Source organism: Gopherus evgoodei, chromosome 9 (assembly GCF_007399415.2).
Source record: "Gopherus evgoodei ecotype Sinaloan lineage chromosome 9, rGopEvg1_v1.p, whole genome shotgun sequence".
NCBI lineage: Eukaryota > Metazoa > Chordata > Testudines > Testudinidae > Gopherus > Gopherus evgoodei.
Genome location: NC_044330.1, coordinates 11,628,285 through 11,649,051, shown reverse-complemented (window position 1 = coordinate 11,649,051; position 20,767 = coordinate 11,628,285). Strand labels below are relative to the sequence as shown.

General features: G+C 42.8%; 1 protein-coding gene across 2 annotated transcripts in view; it reads left to right on the top strand.

The window, feature by feature from the left end:
- The window catches only part of USP13 (ubiquitin specific peptidase 13), an 84,226-nt gene that overhangs the window by 23,517 nt on the left and 39,942 nt on the right, over positions 1-20,767 (top strand). For both annotated transcript variants that reach the window (XM_030575720.1, XM_030575719.1), the window contains exons 3-6: positions 2,577-2,637; positions 11,231-11,352; positions 14,858-15,000; positions 15,248-15,432. In XM_030575720.1, the coding sequence (XP_030431580.1) occupies positions 2,577-2,637; positions 11,231-11,352; positions 14,858-15,000; positions 15,248-15,432 (511 nt within the window). The remainder of the gene's footprint in view (positions 1-2,576; positions 2,638-11,230; positions 11,353-14,857; positions 15,001-15,247; positions 15,433-20,767) is intronic.

Below are 20,767 nucleotides of genomic sequence, written 5' to 3'. Positions count from 1 at the left end.
TGTCCTGGCACAGCTTTACAAAAGAGCAAGGGGCAGGTTCTCCGCTTGTGTAAATTGTCGTAGCTCCATTGATTTCGGTGGAGCTATGGCAGCTTATACTAGTGAAGGATCTGTTCCCAAGTCATCTTCCATAGAATCAATGGGAAACATATGTCACTGGCACTGCATGCTGAGCAGCACCCCCACGGTAGCAATGTCAGTTGACTCATCAAATTGAATTTTTATGTAGTCATTTTTTTTCTGAGATTTAAAAATCAGGTACTCTTCTGCAGCCTCAATGGTTGTGATTCCAGTACTGTGCACAGCAGGGATATAACACAGGCAGTGTTCAGTTGGGTGCTCTCTCTGCCTTAGACCCCTTGACTTTTGAAACCATTGCGCTGCATTGGGAAGGGTAAGATTTGCTACATGGCAGGTGCTCAGATAGCAATGGGTCCTCTTGTGAGAACATAGATAACATGGTGGTTCATTACACAGATCTGCAATTTATAGAGCTGCCAAATAAGGTTCCTGACACTTAGTTCAAGTAACATGGAGAGACCGACATAGCACTCCTATTAATAGTGATACCTGCTCCTGTATTTTGTACTTCATATATCTGTGAAGTGGGTTCTAGCCCATGAAAACTTATGCCCAAACAAATTTGTTAGTCTCTAAGGTGCCACAAGGACTCCTCATTTTTTTTTACTTCGCATTGACTCTGACTTTTACTGCAGGATCTTAAAATGCTTTACAAATATTAATTAATGCTTGTAATAGCCTGTGAGGAAGGAAAGTTATCACCTCCGGCTTACAGATAGGGAAAGCAAGGCACACTGCCTGGGCCTGCTTTTTCAGAAGTGCTGATTGTCCACCACTTCAGATGAAGCCGGTAGAAGTGGCAGGTGTTTGGCACGTCTGAAAATCAGGCTGAGATATTTAAAGGTAGGCAGCCAAAAATGGAGGCACCCAAAGTGAGAGGTCACTCTTGAAAATTTTGATCTTAATGTCTTGCTTCAGGTCACACATGGAGTGATGGGAATTCAGTCCCATCTTTCCAGTGTTAGCTGAACCACTGAGATAGTGTGGGAGGTGTGGGGTGGGGAGCAACCATCTGTTTTGTATATTGCTGCTGTTGCTGCTTTTTGTAGTAGATCAGGGATTTTTTTTAAGAGTGAGAAAAGATGCTACATAATTCTGTTTGTCATTTACATTTCATTGAGAGAATGAGCTAGTTTTTAATACTAGTGGCTATTCCCCCTGCCTACAGGGTGAATAAATAAAAAATCAGTATGATAAATCTGAACAGTAGGTTCTGTTGTTTTGATAAGTGTAGCCGACAAACATTAGTTGGTGTGTGTTCTTTCTGATCATGGAAAACTTTTCTGTGGGGTGTGAAAGCTTGTTGGTGATTCTAGCCAGTCTCTTTGGCCGAAGCTTTATTTACATGGGAGAAAGAATCACCCAAAATATGTGAACTCTTCACCTCCCTGTCAGCAGAGACAAACACATGAATTCTTCCTAGGTTGACAGATTCTGGGCCTGTTTCTTTCCACCTGTTGTATCCTAATTTTACTATTTAAAAAAAATAATGAAAAAGCAACAAACAAATCCCACTTAAAGTAGCATGACATTGTTACATGCTGTAAAAGATACGCTGGTGGCACAAGAGCCACAAAAAATGAATCACTGAAGAAACTTTAACAGTACATGGTTCCGAATAGCTTAGAAAGAGTTGTGGTTGCATTTGCTTTTACACTTATGGTGCTGCTGGTATTCTTCCCATTGCTTTGTAAAGCACTTTGAATTGGCAAAAACACTACCTGAAATTGAAATTAGCTCTATTGCTGGAAGACCTGGCACTCAGCTGTGCTCTGCTCGCAGGTTTTTGCCATCTTAAAACTAAACCAATCTGCCTAGCATTGGTTTTTGCAGAGCCCCTAACGCTTACAGACCACTGTGATCACTTTCAGTCACTTCAGTGGGAGCAGGCTAAGGCCCTAATTGAGGAAGCATTTATTTTAGATTATTTACTTTTAGATAACAGTCTGTTATAACAGCCAGGAGGGCCCTGCTGGCCCACCTGGATTGATAATGGGAGGCAGAGTCTTTCACCTCTGGGTCATCATGTCCAGTCTACATCCAGTCATTAAGCACTATTGACATCTGGTGGTGTGGGAGTATGTGTGAAATTACATGATGGTCCCATCCAGTTCTTAGGAAGTGTGTGTGTGTCATTACCAGTGCTATCACAATTGGTCACTCACTTGACAGAGGGGAGTAAGTGGACATAGAGAATAAACTACTCTCACTTCCGAAGGTGGTCCCACTGGATCAAGGTCGAGTCCCATTGGCGAGGGATATGAAGGAAGCGTACGCTTCTGCTGCCCCTGCTATATGTGTTCTATGGTTTGCTGTTCAGGGATGTGAGTCTGACACCTTTTACCAGCACTAAATTTGTATCTGTGCATCCCTACACCGAACGCACACTGGCCTCTCTACCTGTCAGGGGAAGCTCCAACATGAGGCTGTTGTTTGCGTATTGCAGTTTCACAGATTAAATTTTTAACTGTATATTTTCTTTTTTTTCTTTCCAGAAGGTACCAGGAGCATCTGGTGGAGCTTTACCAAAAATGAGGAACGCAATGCAATTTTTAGGTATTGCAAATAGTTGCTTTCACACAGTCCTTGTGTCTAACCCCAGTGCATGTGCATTTGGGTACACCTGCCGCTCCAGCATGTCTGCCTTATTTTGTTTTGTTTTTAAAACTGTTCAAAGTAGAAAGACTACAAATTTGTGTTTTCCTTTTTAAAAAATTATTATTAATGATCATCCCAAAACAGTCTCGCAGGTATTCTCAAACTGCTTAAGGTTTGTTAGACACCTGTCTGTCTATTTACATGTGCGCCATCACCATAGTATATTGCTTTTATAAAATGCTAATTTGGATTAACTGCTTATATAGGGCCAGTCTGGGGATCCCTGATTCCTGCTTGTTGCTCTCAGGAGTAGTCCCATTAACTTCTGTGGAACTATTGATAACTGCTTATCAGTGTGAGTAAGGGGTCCCTGTTCTGGTCACTTACACAATTCTATCTGTCTAACATCACACCTTGCTTTATGAAAGCTAGGAAGTGAGGGAAAGAACGGGAAATCCCCAATGAGTTTCCTTCATCTGCCTCTAATCATCTTTCCATCAAATCTTAATTTTCCTAGATATCAATTGATTTATGCATCAACCAAGAATCCTTAGGACCCCATAAACTCATGCATTGGGACCCTACAGTACCAGCTCCAATCTACCCATTTCTGGGGCTTTTCTGGTGCATTTTCTGTGTATTTTTTTCCTTTTCATGCCTTTCATGGAGTGGGGAAAGAATAGAAGCCATAATCATTACTGAAAGTAGCTCAGTAATTCTTCCTGAGGTGAAGGGGTTAAATGTTTTCGTAGCAAAAGCCAGCTCTCTCATAGTGGAAGGGGGAACAATAGCTTGGCATCCCACTGGAGCTGCTTTGGTCTGTGGAATGTGTTGCTGAGAGGATCGTGATGGATTCAGTAATTTTTATGTCAAGAGTCAGTTCTGAAAAAGGCGCCTGGAGAAAAGAAAGGGAAAGTTAGTGAGAGGAGAATAAACAAGTGAAGTCCTCCTTTCCCTCGCAGATAAGAGGAAGGGGCTGTTAATGTGGAGTTGGCAGGCACTGATTTAAATGCTAGTTGCTCGCAGTTCATATTCAGAATAATTTTCAATTAACACTGAACAATTTACAGAGTGGCTGCATAAGCTTCCAAAAGAAAGCAGACTGCCAAGCAGGGCTGCCTTGCAGTGTTAGTAATGCACGTGTGAATGAGATGCACACAAAAAAAGGCTCATAGAAACACAGGACCAAATTTTGTTATTGCTAACTTACTGCATGTGGATTTTATATGGCTTAAGGAGGGGCAGGAGTGATGCACCATTGCTCCTCTGCAGTTTGTTGCTAGAAGAGGGGCTTGAATGATCTAGGATTTGTGCCCTTTCTTTAAATTGTGCCCTTGCATTTGACTATTCTGCTCCCATGCTGTTAGAGCTGTTCCAGAGGTTCCAACAGTCTTGGTTCCAATTAATCCTTGAAGGCAGGGGAGTTATGCCAGTGATGAATTTGGCTCATTGAATTGTCACTGTTTACCCCAGGACCTTATGGATCTGAGGCATCTGTGGAGATTCTGCTCTCCTCTGGGCTGTGTGCTCCTTCATAGTCCTCTGCACAGCTGTTGCTGCTTGGGGATGAACTGAAACTCTCTTGATACTGTCTCATTTTAATCATTTAAGTGGTGTTTTTACAGCAGTGGTTAACACCTGTATAGCCCTCTGTAAAGTACTTTGAGATCTGTGGATGCAAAGTTGAGTAAATAAGTATGATTATCCCCATTCACAAATGGGGGAACTGAAGCAATAAGAGCTTAAGTGAATTGTGTGAGGTGGCACAATGAGTCAGTAGCAGAGATGGTAAGAGAACCCAGATCTCCTGACTCCAAGTCTGGTCCCCTATCCACTAGGCCATGCTGCCGCTAGATGTTCTCTCATAGCTGTGTTGAGTTGCCGGACTTTCCATCTTTACAGAGCTTTATGTGCTGCTTTTGCTTGCTCATCTGAACCCAAAATTCCATGATAGAGGCTGACACCAAACTGGCAGTGATTGGTCAGCCAATGCATATACCTAGCCAGTCCTGGCTCACACAGGTAGTAGTGCTGCAATAGATGATCAGGTGACCTTCTGAGATAGGTTTTGGGTGTCTTGATCTGAGTGATTCCAAGCAGCCGCAGGGAAGCTGGCTTTCTGTACAGTCAGGCTAGTTTGGGCACCTGTTGCACTGCTAGTTAGAATCCTCTTTGATATACAGCTATTAAGGCTATTAAACCCCTTCCAGTCTCCTTTATTAGAAACACATCTTTAAAACTCCCATAGAATGGTTTCCAGAACTGCTGCTCTCATGAGAATAGAATGGAAATGAAGAAATCTGAAAAATTAGTAGGATCAAACCATTATGAGATTCTCCTTCCCGAAACACTGAAGAGAGCCATGATAGAGGGTGTGCTGCCAGTTGTCTAAGTTAGAAACAAAATTTAGCCTAGGAAGTGAAGAGAGAATCTTTACTTTGAGTTTGCAAAAATGTCCTTGTGTGAACTTTGTGTGTGAACGTCTCAAGCTTTGCCTGATGACATCTGGTTAATTGCTTCGGTGAACTTGTTTGAAGCCAACGTGGCTAGTCTTCCAGACCATAAGGACCTTGCAGGCAAAATGTGCTTGTGCCATATTTTCAAAAAGGATATATTTAACTTGTCTATTTATTTTGCAATGTTAGCACCTTCTTAAAAGGGTTCAGTCAGCTAGCTTGTGGCTCAATATTTAGATTTTGTGTTCCTGTAAGTGTGATTGTACAAAATACAGACACCACTCTATGAATAGAAACGGTGATTTGAGGATTTAAACATTCTCTGTAGCACTGTGAACCTAAGTACAATAGAGTTGTGGCAGCACATGAGAACCAAAAGAGAAATGGGGTAAGAAGTGAGTGAAATTGTCACTTTCTAGTTTCATTACCCAAGCTTGAGTGAAATTCAGAAAGGTGGACAGACAGTGTATATAATGAAAAGAAAATAAGAGTTTACAAATATTGCAGTTTTAATAATTTGTTGTTTTAGGTAGAGCCATAGGAAGGGAGCCCTGACTACAAAACATGTTAACAACCATACTTACATTAAATCAGTATAACTAACCCTAACATTATTAGGAATACAACTAGAGATTTTAATTTTGTTAGCTTAGTTTCCTTTGCCTACTTAACTTGTAATGTTGAAGAAAATCCACAGTACAGCGGGAGTGGAAGTAAGGATAATATTAACCATTATGGTGTTAAACTGAGGTAAATACCTCATAGTAAAAATAGTTGTAATGCTTTACATCTTCAAAGTACTGTGCAGATATTATCCAATTTATAGTTAATGATTTAGTGGCTCCTAGTGAGAAGCATTATAAAGTCTCAGCTGGGCTGCAGTTTGGTTTCCTTTCACCAGACAGGATGAAATGGCTGTGGAGTATATTTATTATTTATCTATTTCTCCTATAGCTTTGGTAGTGAGCTTGGTTCTTTACATACATGTCTGAGAACAGAATCCTTGTTCCAAGTGGCTTGCTATCTGAATAGGCAGATGCTGCATTCATGATAATTTGGGGGCAGCTGGAAGGAATGATTTGAGGTTCAAGGGTTTGAGCCTCTGCCATTCAAGGCAATGGGACTGAGCCCCAAATTAGACTTGATTTTCAAGACCCCTTTGTAGGGCCTCATATTGGTTGCAGACTCATTGATCTGTGTTATGAGGGAGCTGTCTGTCTCACACACAGGCATCACTACGCACATGATGGATATCCTATTTGGGGGTTCTGCCTGGGATCTAATTATGCCACTATTATTAGTGTGTTCAGTTGGTAACTCATCTAAATCTAATCTGGGCATGTCCAGTCAAGTGTTTCTCCCTTCTTTTCCCTCTAGTAGCTTAGTTTACAGCACTCTCTGCCACCAACTGCCCACTCAGCTGCTGTTTTCAGTCAGCCAGCGGCAGTGCACTTCTCGTTATCACTAGAGTGATACTTATGAGCTGGGCCAGATGATAGCTGAGGTAAATTTACCCTGCTGACTGCTTGTCCAAAATAACAACCCCAGCCTGGCCTCCACTCAGAGCATTGCTTTTTTTGCCTTCCTTTTCGTCCTCTCCCTCAGCATGCTCTTCATGACCGGTGGGTGCTCTGTTTTGATGATGACAATGTTTAATTGTGCCTATGACAGCCTCATAAAGCTACTGGTCCCTTAGAAGGGAAATACATTGCCCTGTGTGGGTTCAGCATCAATGTGTCAGCCTTTCAGAATTGCTGTAAACCAGTTGTCTGGTGGCTGTGTAAGACCTCAGAGCTAAAGTAAACTCATTACTACACAAGAGTTGCTGGGTTCATGGTATTCAGGCATCCTGAAATGCTGCCTTCACCTGGGAAGGGATTGTGTGGGAAAGGGGCTTCCCAGCATCCCTTGCCACTCACGTCACATTGATTCTAAATCAAATTTGCTCAATTTACAAGTAAAAATAGATTTCCCCCCACTAATTGCTGGCTTGCCAAACCTAACCTGAGTTCTGAAATTCAGGTAAGTTCTTTCCTGCTCACACATAATCCACAGTAACAATTGTGGAAGGCAAATTCTACTTGCAGTTACTCCAAGGCAGCCCTGTTCTCTCATAATAGAACGTAGTTAATAGTTCTGTTGATCATATACGAATTCACCGTTTCTCAGCTTTGTTGGCTCTGCAGGGTTACTGGAAATAAAAAGGAAAGAGAATTTATTTTTGTCATTGAACTAAACACCTCTGAACGTGCACAGGTTTTCCAAAGTGGCTAGTGATTTTGAGGTGCTCAACTTTACACCTTTTAAAGGGGCCCATCTTAAAGTGCTGAGAACTCACCCTCTGAAAATCAGGTCCCTTTAAGGTGTTAGTCACCCAAAGTTAGGCACCCAGAATGTCTAGTCACTTTTGCAAATCTTGGCCACGTGGAGCAGAAGTGTTTAGTGAGGTGGTGCTGGTTTTGCATACTCCTGTTTCAAAGAACCACAAATTAAATCTTCATTCTTTCCCTAACACTGATGGAACAGTGTAAGTCTTTTTTGTCATGCTGCCTTGAAGTCAGTATGTCAGGCTTCTGAGATGATTGTATGGAGAGAATGTAATTCCCTGGTCTTGTAGCAATCTGAATGGCATGAAGCCTTAAAGGATAAATTAAACTTCCCCTTTTCCCCTTCTTCACTGTAGCTAAAATGGTGGGATACTCTTATGTGTATCATTATTCTCATTGTCAAGGGATTGATTGCTAATGGGATAGGGAGCCTTTCACCTCTAGGTCACCGGTTCAGCTCCAGGTCAGGTCAATGTTATTGGGCTTGGTCAAAATAAGCTGCTAGGAGGGTGGTGTCAGTCTGATTCTTACATCCAGAAGTAGGTTGACCAGATGTCTCAGTTTTATACAGACAGTCCCGATATTTGGGGGGTTTTCTTATATAGACTCCTATTACCCCCACTCCCCTGTCCTGATTTTTCACACTTGCTGTCTGGTCACCGTACCCAGAAGAGCCAGCCGTTGCTATTTGTATATAGCAGATCATTAATGCTAGAGCTCTTTACAGATGTCTAAAGATATTGGCAATGATCAGAGTAAGCCAGTGGCTCTCAACCTTTCCAGACTGCTGTATCTCTTTCAGGAGTCTGATTTGTCTTGGGTATCCTAAGTTTCACCTCACTTAAAAACTACTTCCTTACAAAATCAGACAAAAATGTCACAGTACACTATTACTGAAAAATTGCTTACTTTCTCATTTTTACCATATAATTATAAAATAAATCAATTGGAATATAAATATTGTACTTATATTACGCTGTATACTATATAAAGCAGAATAAAGAAGTCACTGTATGAAATTTTAGTTTGTACTGATTTTGCTAGTGCTTTTAATGTAGCCTGTTGTAAAACTAGGCAAATATCTAGATGAGTTGATGTACCTCCGGAAGAACTCTGCCCCCCACAGGTACATATACTGCTGGTTGAGAATCACTGGAGTAAGCCATCCTCCAGTGCCCCCTGGTGGCTGATTGAAATGTATCGTTACAGGCTCCAAATGGGATAACTTGCCTTCTCCACACCTGTGTTGATATATGCTGGATATTTTAGCTGCTTTGGGGAATTGGAGCCTAACACTTCTGGAATTACCTAGAAACACGTTGTATTTAAACTGTTTAGCCTTATGGATGTTGGCCACTGTCAGTATCTTGGGCATTACTAAATTTCAGCATGGTTTGGTGCCACACACCTCAGTGGCTTGAGGTTGTTTGGTTTGATTTCTCTTTAAGGACAGATAAGTTATTTTTAGGTGCATTCTGGAAAAAATTAGGATTGTGGTTGGATCCATAGAATTCCTTCAAAATCAAGAATTGAAATGGGAAATGTTGAAGTATTGGGTGTAGTGGAGTTATTGGCTGATCCATATTAGACTGCTGTGAAAGTGATTTGTAAGGAAAAGAATTATTGAGAGAATTGGCTAGCTAGTTGGTAATGGCTTAGTCTCTCCTCTCTAGATCAGTGGTCTCCAAACTTTTTTGATCGCACACCGCATCAGTAAAAAAATTTTGAGCACGCACCCCCTGCTCCCGGCTGAACTGTCGAAGCTCCAAAAAAAAAAAAAAAGCAGCGGTGCTCCGGCAGCGCTCCTCCTACCGCACAGCCCGAAGGATCCTCTTGCGCACCGCACTTTGGAGACCACTGCTCTAGATCATCTGTTTTAATCTTGCCCAGGTTGCTAGTGACTAAAGGTTGCTACTTTCTGTTGGCTGTCTTTTCAGCCTATGTGCAATGGTTGGTGGGGTTGGGCCAGTTGTTATTAGACAAGTGTTTAGATTATTAAAACCCAATTGGCATTAGCTGATCCTTGCTTGGCAGCCTCAGCAGAGAGCCAAGGACTTAATGGAGCCTGGATTATTGTTGTCCCTAGGGGTGATCTCTCCAGGTCTGATTAAGGTGTATTAGTGAGAGAGTTTGGGAGAAGCTCCTAATGATGCTGTTTATTCTGTGACTGTTCTGTGGATAAGTAGAGGGTATAATTTAACCTGGGCACCTTCCATCTTCACCTTACCCTAGGTTTCATACATTCCACATGTGCAGTGGTTGCAGCCAGTGGTTGTTTAACATTTAAATAGATCAGTAAAAGTTATGTATGTGCCTGGAGAACAAATAAGGGCCAACTTGGGTCAGCTATTCACCTCCTCAGGCCAGATGTTCTCTTCTCCTGTGACAGTATCTGATCTGTAGAAACCTGATGTCTAGATGGATCCTGCTTCCATCATGTTGCTGGGAAAATGTCAATTGATTGCCATGAAAACTACAATACAGCCATGCTTTTACTTGTCACTCTCCTTACGCTGCTCCTTTCTGTGGCTTCATCTTATAAAATCTGCATAGCATAAAGGAAGGGAAATGAAAGATGATACAAAAAGCACCCAGATCTCTTGTAAATATTACTACATGTTAACCCAGTTAATCTTGGGCATTTGGTTTTCTATAATAATAATACTTGGGACTTTTCTGCTGTGGATCTCAGTGTATCATCTTCTGTATTCATATGTGTCCCAGAAGTCACCAGGAGAGCAGGCAAATGGTCACTGCAACACCCATCAACTGCTTTTATTCTACGTTCATCCGTTATTGGTTAGGAAGGGAAGTTACTTCACCATACCCAAATTGCTCGGTATCATTAAGTTGGCCACCCACTGGTGGGCAAATCACAGCCAACATTTCCCCAAGAGACCCTCTGCTTTTGTGCATTTCCATTTTGGGGCATGCAGCATAATGTGAGACATGTGGGTCTTGATTTTCAGAGCCGCTGAGCAACCACAACTCCAGGGCAGAGGTGCGGGAGTGAATAGGAGGTTCATGTTCTCAACACCTCTGAAAAGCTGGGTGGCTCAGGTTGGAACCCCGAAAAATGAGGCATCAAAGTTAAAAACCACTTTTGAAAGTGTTGGCCTCAGCTTCTCTGTACTTCACCTTCCTGATTTGTTTGTTATACTTCATGGGGAATGATGTGAGACGTTGATTATTCTTGTCTACAGGGAAAAGTGTTTTTGCTAAAATCTAAGGTGTGAAAGTAAATTATATAGCTATACAGGTATAAACCCCAGTGTACATGCTTTTATTACTGTACGCGTGCCTTTTTTGGTTTAGTTCATGTTGCATGGGAAGGGGTTTAAGCTAAACCAAAGAAAGCCACTCTATACTGGAAAAAGTCTGTTCCCATGGAGGGTCACATTGGTATGACTATATTGATATAATGGGTAGAACTTTCCAATACAGACAAAGCCTCAGTGTTTGTAAAGTGCTTCGAGACGTAGATGAAAGGTGCTGCCAGAATGCATTAGGTTCTTGTTCTTGATGAGTAACCCAAAAAAATACCAGGCTCGTATCTACTTCCCAAAGTGCAGTGTCCGTAACAATACAACCATGTCTGCTGTACTCGGTGGCTAGCGCAGCTGTGATTGTGAATGAGTATTAACTCAAGACGGATACTTTGGTCCTCAGCTTTTCACCCCAGAGAAGTTGTCAGATTTCAGTCTAAAGATTTTTTTAGTTTCCTTAACAGTTTATCATCTCCTTACCTTCTCTCTCTCTCTTTTGCAGATCTAGAAACAAATGGCGATTTAAACAATGATGATTTTGAGTATGAAGATGAAGCCAAACTCGTTATATTTCCAGATCACTATGAAATTCCATTACCAAATATAGAGGAGTTGCCAGCACTGGTCAGTGAGTGTGTGCTACTGGTGGCAGAGTAGGAATTGATTCCAAGTTCATTTTTATGGATACAGGGGGTTGTTTGCTCATGTGTATGTTGGTTATTTTTTACTATTTGGGTCTCCCTCATACCCTGCACGGGGAAATTAGGCAAAGCAGAGATATTTGAAAAAATGTGACTTACTGCATCTGTCTCTTGCTTTTCTTTTACCTTCTTCCTTGTTCACTCCACTTATTCTGTCCTGTTCGGTGGCCCATGGTTTATCTCTTAGAATCATAGAAATGTAGGACTGAGGCAGGACTAAGTATTATTTAGACCATCCATGACAGGTGTTTGTCTAACCTGTTCTTAAAAGGCTCCAGCGATGTGGATTCCACAACCTCCCTAGGTAATTTGTTCCAGTGCTTAACCACCCTGACAGTTAGAAAGTTTTTCCTAACGTCTAACCTAATTTTCCCTTGCTGCAGTCTAAGCCCATTATGTTTGTCCTGAGTGGTTAAGGAGAACAATTTATCACCCTCCTCTTTATAACAACCTTTTACATACTTGAAGACTGTTATAATTTCTTCTTGCTTTGTCTTGATTATTTGTTTTTGACCCTTCTCTTCTTTCCTGGGGCACTTATATGGCCCTCATCACTGTAGTATCTCAGAACCTCACAATTAATATATTTATCCTCCCATCACCCCTATATGGTAGGGAAGTGCCCCATTTTACAGATCGGGAGCTGAGGCATAGAGAGACTAACATGGTAACCTGCTCACGGTTATACAGGAAGTTATGGCAGAGCAAGGAATTGAACTCCGGCCTGTGACTTAATCTCTAGACCATCCTTCTCCATTTGCTTCCCCCACCCTTTCTTTCTACTGTATTCTCTACCTCTTCCCCTGTATGTTCTGTCTCTCCTTTCTTCTCCCCCCTAAAGCTGTTGTACTGGAGGGATTTCAACAGGGAGAGGATAGTGGCCTTACAGATCACCTCTGGATGGTGGAAGAAAGGGTAAAGACCATGCTGGGAGAACTGGACCCATGGTGTGTGGAGACTAGCTCTTTGACAATGTTGAGGAGGTTGGAGAGGGGTGAAGCAAATGAGACCAGGGCAGTTAAGAAGAGATGGCAAAGTTATGCAGGGTTTTGCAGGCAAGAGTGAGAAGCTTGAACTTTGAGATGGAGAAGTCAGAGCCGGTGGAGAGATTCAGAGGGCCAAGGTTAGATGGTGATGGCAAGAAAAAGGATCTTAACAGCTGTCTTGCTGGACTGGAGAGAGGCAAAAACCTGGGGAGGCAAAAATGTTGAAAAGGAGTGTATGGGACAGTCCAAAACAGCAGAAAGGATGAAGCTGGTGATGAGACCCTGAGATCTGGCCAGGATGTGGTGACTAGAGACCTCAGAGAGTACAGGTTGAGTGGTATGGAAAGTGGATGCAGCAGGGTGAAGCTGGAGGAGCAACAGAGTCTGCATGTGTAAATAAGCATTCAATGAGATTGGAGGAGATGGGGACTGGGGTGGTAGTTGGAGAGGTCAGGGGCCTGATTGCTGCAGCGGGGGGAAAGGAGGCCTGCTGGTATTGAGAGAGGAAGTGAGAGATGAGTGTGTGGATGAGTGAAGGCAGGTGGTGGTGGGGTTGCTGAGACAGATTCAGGGATTAGAACATGCTACAGAACTTGGCACCTATGATGGGGAGAAGGTGGAGGGTGTTTAGATTGAGAGGAGGGAGATCATGACCATCCCAAGTGGAGAGAGAAGAGAGTTTAAGGAAGCTGCAAACAGGTGATGGGGATTGAAGGCTCGGGAATTCCCCTTCAGCAGATGAGGCTTGGCAGTGCTTTGTACAGAAGTACTGAGTCATGTCGAGAATTGACTCCTGCTTCTGTTTCTGCTTTTTTGTTGTTCTGTTATCTGCACTATCAAAAGAAGGCCCATGTTTTCCAAAGGAAACCCTTGGTTTTGGTTACACTATTTGAGGCACCAAAGGGCTTGATGTTCAGAGACTGAGAAACCCCAGTTCCCATTGACTTGAGTTGATATTGTGGGCGCTCAGCACTTCTGAAAATCAGGAACAAGATCTCTTAAGTTGGGTACCCAAAATCAGAGGCCATTTTGGAAAGTTTGGGCCAAAAAAAAGCCCCAAACCTGCAGACACTTACCCACCTACTGAACTTTAATCACATGAGTAGTTCTATTGGATTGGGGCCTAAGAATGTAACACGCATGTTGGAAGATAATCTGTTTTCATTAGCTTGGCTCAAAGGTTGCCACAGGCAAAAAATCAAATATTTATTTACAAAAACTCACATGTTCTTACACACGTTATTAGTAATTCCTTAGGTAATGTATTAGGTATTCTTTCAGTTATAATAATTTAATTTACACTTCCAAGTTAATGCTGTTGGTTTGTCTTTTGTATGCCTCTGTGCTGGGACAATGAAATTAGACTTGTGAGTTTCACTTTCTGGTTCCTACAAGTTATCACAATGCTGCTGCAATGGTTGGGTTACAGACTCTGCATGGAAATGTTTAAAATCCAAGCAAACTAGTTTCATTAAAATAAAAATGCAAAATTTAAAAGCATTTCTCTTGATATTCAGGTTTGTGTTTAAAAAGAAAAGGATATGCAATCTACATTTGGGCTCTAAGCTATTTCACAGTGTGTCTCTATGGAGAAACGTGGAGTTACGGGTTAAAGGAAAGCATTGTGTAGACTCATTTAAAAAACTCACTACACAGGTATGCTGTGTGTGTAGGGGTAAGAGTTGACAGCTTGCAAACACCTAAGCTAGTTTAGAGAGTGTAAGAAAATGTCCAGTTTTAAGAATATGCGATATCTGCTGTTGCGGGGAAAACACAGTTTATTTTTAAAGCAGCATATTTTATTATGGTCCCTGCTCTGCTATAGTAATGATGGTAATGGCTGTCATTCAGCAAAGAACTTGTGTGCATGTTGACATCATGCTATGCATTTGCTTAAATATTTTGCTGAGTTGGGTTCTTAATTCTAGCCAGATCCTTGAACTAGGCATAAACATTGTTGCTACCAACTCTTACACCCAGGTAGCATTAGCCCCATCCGGACAATGGCCCACTCAGTTCTTTCAGGGGAAACAAAGAACCATCAAGATTTTTTCCCTTGGGAAATAAAGGAAACTTTTGCTTGTTTTTCCAAATACCCTTTTCAGTTGGAAATATGTTCATTATTTTTTGAGCCAGAACATAGAGGTCCTGATTCTGCCTTCAGTGATACCCAGGTGATGGACTTTACTGGGGCTGCACAGATGCAGCTGAGGGTAGAATGTGCCTGGGTTCATTTAGTGGCTTGGGAACATGAGGAGAGTTTATTTACAAAGGGGGAGACTTTCAAAGGCACAAAAGGCAGCTAGGTGCCCTACTCCCTATGGCTTTCAATTGTACCTAGCGTCCCTTTGACAGAGGTTTTTCAACTTCGCCTTCTAAGAACTGTGGGATGGGTTAGTTTTTGAGTTTGACCTCCCTGCTTTATTTGGCTTCATTTTACAGGTAACAATAGCTTGTGACGCAGTCCTCAGTTCAAAATCTCCCTATCGAAAGCAGGACCCGGACTCATGGGAAGAAGAGCTACAAGTATCCAAACACGCCAAAACACTTGTACAGATAGACAACGGTGTTAGGATTCCCCCCAGGTAGGGCGCCCGGGTTTGTTTGTTTGTATGGCGACCAGCGCGCTTCAGAAAAAGGCTCACTGACGGAGCTGCCCATGTTTTATGACTTTGGAGGTCTATGGTCCTAAGCCAAATGACCAGCTGTGAGACTCCCTTGTACTCCACCTTGGTAAATGGTAGGCTTTTGTTTATGGACTCAAACGTCAGCATTTTGGGTTGTAGCACTGATGACTTTCGTTTTCTTTACTTTCAATGTTCCCCGTGGCAGTGGCTGGAAGTGCTCGAAGTGTGACCTGCGGGAGAACCTCTGGCTGAACCTGACGGATGGCTCGGTGCTGTGCGGGAAATGGTTCTTTGATGGCAGTGGGGGAAATGGACATGCACTGGAACACTACAAAGAGATGGGCTATCCCTTAGCAGTGAAGCTGGGAACCATCACTCCTGATGGTGCAGGTTAGTTGCCAGGTGATTTGTGGTCAGCTGCAAAGAAACCAAAATATACAACATACATCATAGCCTGTTTTATAGCCCAGAATAGCTGTATTTGTTAATAAACCTCTGTACACATCACACATTTTGGAGCAGCGGTGAGAGATGCAGATTTCATGGGGCAGATCCTCAACTGGTGTAAATTCACATAGCTTTATTGGTGCATCACCAGTTTACATGAACTGGAATAGCCAAATCTTGTGTTATGTAGAGCTGATTTCCATGTCTGACAGCTTTTCTGTGCCTGTTTCTTGACAGAAAGCATTAGCCCAGCTGTTAGCTCGTGTGAACTGGACCAGAACTAGAATGAGTGAGATATATATGTGGGAACACGTATTGTATGTTGGTTTGTGGCTTTACATCTTCATGCTCTTTTAGTGTCTGTATATAGTCTAAATGTGGGTAGGATATATCCTGTAAATGTATTATCCATAGTAAATTGAGACACAAATATATGTGTATTGGGAGAGAAGGAACCAGGCTCTTGAAGAATGAAAGGTACACAATGTATTGCCATTTGTATCACTCTATGTGGTGACTAACATAATTTTTCCATATTGGATAGCAGTAGGTTTAAGAAACAGATTTGTTACAGTTTCTTAAAAATTGTATAACTTTTTTGTAAATGTTCCCTAGTAAGGTGCAGGATTGATTTATAATACATATGATTTAAGTATACTGGAAACTTGGTTCGCTTGAAATCAAAAAGAAAACCTAAGAAAACTTTAGTTTTGCACCATTTCTTCTTGCATTTCCTAGCTGTGTTTTTACTGCTGGGGAAACATGATGAAAGCAGTATCTTTGTTTAGAAATTTACTAGATTATAAGGTCAGAAGGAACCATAATGATCATCTGGTCTGACCTCTGTCTAGCACAGGACATAGAATTTCATCCAGTGATTTCTGCATTGATCCCATAACTTTTTATTCATACTAATGAATACTCATCTAGCCCGCAGACCTGATGTGATGTTTGTTAATTTTTGTAAAGTGCTTTAAGATCCTCACAGAAAAGGAGCTGTATAATTGGTGGTGTTCAAGTATCCTCTGACATTCCACTGTGTTGCTGTGGAGAGGATTATGAACTGAGAGGATTAGACAGGATAGAGGTATGAGGAGCCGCAATTCCTAAGCCAAGAGATTCTGTTTTCATACAACTGTCAGGAGGAAGTGTGAACAAAGAATATCATTATGCACTAGAATTTGGTTTTTAGTGCTCATGGTTGCACAGATGAAAAATGACTTTCTAAAAACCTTTTCCTGTTAAAGCTGGTGTATTTGCCCCTTGTATTTGTAATCCACATCAGTGAGGATTTGCTTGTAAGACATTTACCTTACATTTGAATGATCAGCTTTTCCTTGATTTCATCAAAGCAGGGAAAGAATTTCCCATGCTTGAATACCACTCAGCTGCAGGGAAAGGACACTACTGTGGTCTGCTGTTGTATTAGAACGGCTAGCAAAATTCACTCCCCCATTCCCAGATGATTCCTTGTGCATGTCTGATCTTGGAAGTTCAGTGTTTTAACAACATGAATGTAGAGGTCGGTCTTAACCTATAGCAGGATTCTACTGTGTCTGCAAAAAAGTCTCTAAAGAAAATGTTTTTCACTGGTTGTCGGGTGCTCTTTAAGCAACAATACTAGCTTCCTGTCGTTGTTGTCCTTCTGCCCTCACCCTATCATCCGCCTCCTCTCTCTGGTCTCACCGGTAACAAAGGGCAGACTGTCATCCTTCTTCTGTGAATGAGGAGCAGCAGCTGTTCTGCATGGGTCTTTGTTCCTGTTCTGTCTGAAGTCTCTTTGCTTCCCTTCAGAAAAGATTCTCTCCCTCCCCACTTGCTCACTTATTAATAAAACATTTCTCTTTATATACAGTGACAGTGGTAAATGTAATACTTTCTGTAGGGCTGGACTGTAACCCGACAATCCAGCCTGAGTAAGTGGCAGCATGTAGTTGCATTGCTCCACCTTGTTCCCCTCTGCACCAACTCAGGAGTGTCAAGGCTCCGTTCACTCCCTGCCCACTTCCCCAGGATGAGAGTAGTAGCCCACAGATGGTCCATTTCCCCTCCTTCTTCCCCACAGGCTCCAGTTCTACAGGTACCACATGCTGGGAAGTATGGGAGCTCCTTGCCCCCTGTTATTTTCCACTGCATGGATGAACCGGAGGTCTCATAACTGAACCCATAGTGTCTTCTGGAGATTTCAAAGTACTGTACAAATAGCAGCGAATTGCATGAGACACCCACAAAGCGGGTAGTATCACCCCACTTTACAGCCCAAAGTCAGATGGCCAGTCTGTGGCTGAGCCAGGAATTGAACCCAAGTCTTCTGATTCCCAGCCCAGGGCCTCAATTGCAGCACATTCCCAGATCCCTGTTTGTCTGGGCCTTTCAAACTCCTCCACTGCAGGACAGATTCTGCCACCTCCTTCAGCTCTCATAACAACATAGTTGTGTCCCATTTTTCTCCACTCTGGTGCCACATCTTTTAAACTGGCTGCAGGGCTAGAGGTGGTAATGGCTGGAAGCAGCATGCCCTGTTTAGCACAGACACAGATGTTGAATGAGCTGCTTCATGGATCTTTTACATTGTCTGTCTCTGTCATATAGTTCTCTAGGGCCTCCTTATGCAGCCAGTTCTCTAGGGTGAAACAGAGTCCTGCCCCCTGCGCCTCTGACACTGTACTATGGAATTGAGTGCTGCATCTGATGCTTTATTTAGCTGCAGAACTTAAGACTCCAACAGAAAAGGATATTCGGATAGCATTCCATGCCACACAGGGTTCATCTTTCCATTTCTTCCTGCAAGCCCTCTGTTTTTGCTTTCCTTTCATTTCCACCCCAAATTTTTCTCATCTTCTCTTGTTTCCAGTGTTTCTGTTGGGATCATCAGGGTGTCTTTTCTTCCACTCCCCTCCACCGTTTCCCATCACTGTGAACCTCACCTTTCCTTGCCACCATAATTATTTCTTTTCTGACCCACCTCTGTTCTGAATCTACTGTGATCTGCTATACCAGGGTTCGGCAACCTTTCAGAAGCGGTGTGCCGAGTCTTCATTTATTCACTCCGATTTAAGGTTTCGCGTGCCAGTAATATGTTTTAACATTTTTAGAAGTTTTCTTTCTATGTCTATAATATATAACTAACCTATTGTTGTATGTAAAGTAAATAAGGTTTTTAAAATATTTAAGAAGCTTCATTTAAAATTAAATTAAAATGCAGAACCTCCTGGACTGGTGGCCAGGACCCAGCTGTGTGAGTGCCACTGAAAATCAGCTCGCTTGCTGCCTTTGGCACACATGCTATAGGTTGCCTACCCCTGTGCTATACCAGTGTGCTTCAGACTCAGCCACTGGGGCCCTCTTCTCCCCGCTCTGGGATTTGCTGCACTTGATTTTAAATAAATGAATTCCTTCTCTCCTCTTCTTCCTCTCTTCTCTAAAAGTCACTATGATATTTTGTAGTATATTTAGCTACACAGTTGAAGGTGTTGAACCCATGAAACGAGAGCTGGGCTTGAGCAAAGATTAGTGGCTCACTTGTCCAGGTTCCATTTCTACTATTCCGTTGAGCTGTGGTTTCAGATAACAACTCTCTCTCTCGATCACAAAAAAATTGTCTGAACTAGGGAAAATAAACTCCCAGTTTCCATGTTGATAAAGGTAATCACCCTAGGGGGGTGTGTGTGTGTGTGTGTGTGTGTAATTTCACTCTGAGAAGCATTCTGAACTTTACAGTCGGTTTGGCTGCTCATGACTTAACTGTAAGAATACAGGAATGCCGTGAGCTCCTGTATATGGATGAAAACATAATGTCTTCTGGGACGCTAACACTCTCACAATGGAATTCCGGCAGAGGGACATGCTGTAGCCACACAAATACCAGCAGGGTCACCCATGACTAATGTTAATGGAGGGAATGCTGGACTAATCAGCGTAACTTAAGGGCCACTCCCTGGCTCAGGAGGCTTAACTTTTACAGGCGAGTAACTTGACTAACCTTTTTAAAAGCTGAATTAACTTTTAGGATACTGGCTAATCCCCAGCATGAAGGAAAAAGTTGCAATGAGGTCAGCACAGGACCAGGACCCAGGTATCTAAGCTCTTGGGGGCAGACCAGATGCTAAGATTTCATTCAAGTTGCCAGGTGACTTTTTTGCTGATGAGGGGAAAAGCTCTCTAGCTGCTAGGAGATGGGGCATGCTGAGGACTCTTGGGAAGGGGTACCCCTGTCCTGAACTGCCTTCCCCTGTGCTTGCATCTCCCCTAACTTGTGCACCTAACAGGACCTCTCTCTCCCTGCAGCTTGTTCCTGTCCCTCCCTCAGGCAAGGGGGGAGTAGTCACCGAGGGAGGTCTGGCATGGAGAAGTGCGGGGAAGTGGGTAGATAGCATGAGGCTGTCAGTGGAGAGCAGGGGGTATTCTGGTGCTTAGGTGTAAAGATGGGCCAGGGAATTGTGCTGGGTCCTGTCAGGTTCTGGGGAGGGCTTGGAAGAGGGTAAATAGGCCTCTTGCTTGAGGCAGGAGAGAGAGATGGTGAGGGGGCTGCTGACTGCAGTGTCTTATCAGTGTGTCCTTCACAGTAGAAGGGCTGCAAACATCATTTACTTGATCAGAAAGACAAAATCGGCACCGGACGGAACTCTGTGACGGGGCTCGCCTGGTAAATACTGAACAGTGGGACCTTCCCTTCCTTTCTGTCCTCTCCTCAGATTTATTAAACTCCATTTCCTTGGGAAAATATTGTCACTGGAGAAACAGTGCTTCCCCCGTCAGCTCGAGCTCTGCCCTGAGATAACAAACGAGCACAGGGTTCGCTCCCGGCCAGGGCAGACTCAAGCCCACATGACCCACACTAGCATGCCTGGGCCATGGATTTCCCTGCTGCACCTGTTTTTGTATGGGGGCCAGAGGGTTGGCAAAGGAGATTCCTGTGAAATCCTGTTCAGAGCCCAGGAAGCCCAAACGGTTACAGCAAGACAAAGTATTAGGGACTCTCTGTCTAGCTTAGATACTGGAGAGATGGGGTCCGTAAAGTACCTGATTGTTAGTGGAAATTAGGATCATCTACATGGGAAAGTTATATTGGTGTGAGCAAAGGTATGAATTTAAACTAATATAGTTACACCAGAGTAGCTCTTATTCTAACATAAGTGTCCACGGGGTGAGTAAGTACATTGAGTTAACTGGTAAAACTTTCCCATGTAGACAGGCCCAAGGCATAGAGAAGTTAAGTGACTCTTGCACAAGGCCACATGTCAGTCTGTGGCAGAGCAGGAATTTGAACCTAGGTCTC